The sequence below is a fragment of the Cryptomeria japonica genome, chromosome 7 (assembly GCF_030272615.1).
Source record: "Cryptomeria japonica chromosome 7, Sugi_1.0, whole genome shotgun sequence".
Lineage (NCBI taxonomy): Eukaryota > Viridiplantae > Streptophyta > Pinopsida > Cupressales > Cupressaceae > Cryptomeria > Cryptomeria japonica.
Window position 1 is genome coordinate 256614939 of NC_081411.1, and position 1283 is coordinate 256616221.

Here is a 1283-nt window from a genome sequence, read left to right on the forward strand (position 1 = left end):
AAATATAACATCAGATATGCTTTATCAGAGCTCAGAAGTTCCAAAGTGGGGACAGAGGATGATATTCGTCCACAAATTGGTCCGTAGGGAGAGAAAGCGGGATCATTAGTCCCTCCGACATATGGTACTCCATATAGGGCGACTCCACTCGAAAATCCTCCATGGGATCAGCTTGACCTAATGGCTGCACACAAAAATCCTCCATGGGATCAGCTTGACCTAATGGCTGCACACAAAAATCATCCATGGGATCAACTTGACCATTACTCCCTCCGGCATATGGTAGTATCGTGTGCGGGTCGAACGCGTTCTTAGCCTTCATGTCTTAAGAATCAGCTTGACCTAATTGGTGCACACGAAAATCCTCCATGGGATCAGCTTGACCTAATGGCTGCACACGAAAATCCTCCATGGGATCAGCTTGACCTAATGACTGCACACGAAAATTGTCCATGGGATCAAATTGACCATTACTCCCTCCGGCATATGGTAGTATCGTGTGCGGGTCGAACGCGTTCGTAGCCTTCATGTCTTGAGAATCAGCTGAAGAAGGGCGGGGCAGCGAGTCCACAGCCAGCGTAGCAGCGGCCTTGATGTCGCATTTTGCAGCGTCAGGACGGCTCTTCAAATAAACGGAAGCGGCATCGTAAGCTCGAGCGGCCGTGTGTTGATTATCATATGTCCCGAGCCATATTTTTCTCTTCTTCTTTGAATCTCGAATTTCGGACACCCATTTCCCGCAACGCTTACGACGCACCCCTTTGCACTTCAACTCCCTGCTCTCAAATCCTTTCTTCAACTTTCCCGAATCCATACAAATCAATTTCTACCTTATGCTGCAACAATGTAAGGAAGCCTCCAGGCAATAAGGTTCCTTAAACACCATAAATATAAGGCGATATTGGAAATTGCAGAAACAATAAAGAAACGTTGCTGTGTTACTCGGATATTTAATTTTGGTTACATGCTTTCATTAATCTAAGATTGGGATCGAATCTCAAAAAGGGTTCGTTGGGCCTTATAAATCTTCAGGCCTTATACATCCAACGGAATGCAATTCCAGAAGACGAGTCGTAGTGAGCATGGCGGGACTGAACAATTGCAGAGTCTTCTCCTTACTCCCCCACAACCCATTCATTTGGCCTAGTTTCGGTCTATCCATTGAGAGATTTCGAGAAAAGTTGATGAATTATGCTTTGACAAGTGTATCATTTTGGGAAATAAATCTTTAAAAACATTAAATTAAATAAGGCTATTTAAAAAAATTAAATATATAGTTATAT

At 43.7% G+C, this 1283-nt stretch overlaps 1 protein-coding gene across 1 annotated transcript; it reads right to left on the bottom strand.

Annotated features, from left to right (window-relative positions):
• Positions 1–325: 325 nt before the first annotated feature.
• Positions 326–814, bottom strand: LOC131053216 (ethylene-responsive transcription factor ERF022-like). The gene has a single exon (XM_057987831.2). It carries the CDS (start codon positions 812–814, stop codon positions 326–328), a length of 489 nt encoding a protein of 162 aa, XP_057843814.2.
• Positions 815–1283: the final 469 nt, after the last annotated feature.

Bases quoted from the DNA above. Each gene is read 5' to 3' on its own strand.
- LOC131053216 (XM_057987831.2), bottom strand. From the start codon at position 814: ATGGATTCGGGAAAGTTGAAGAAAGGATTTGAGAGCAGGGAGTTGAAG.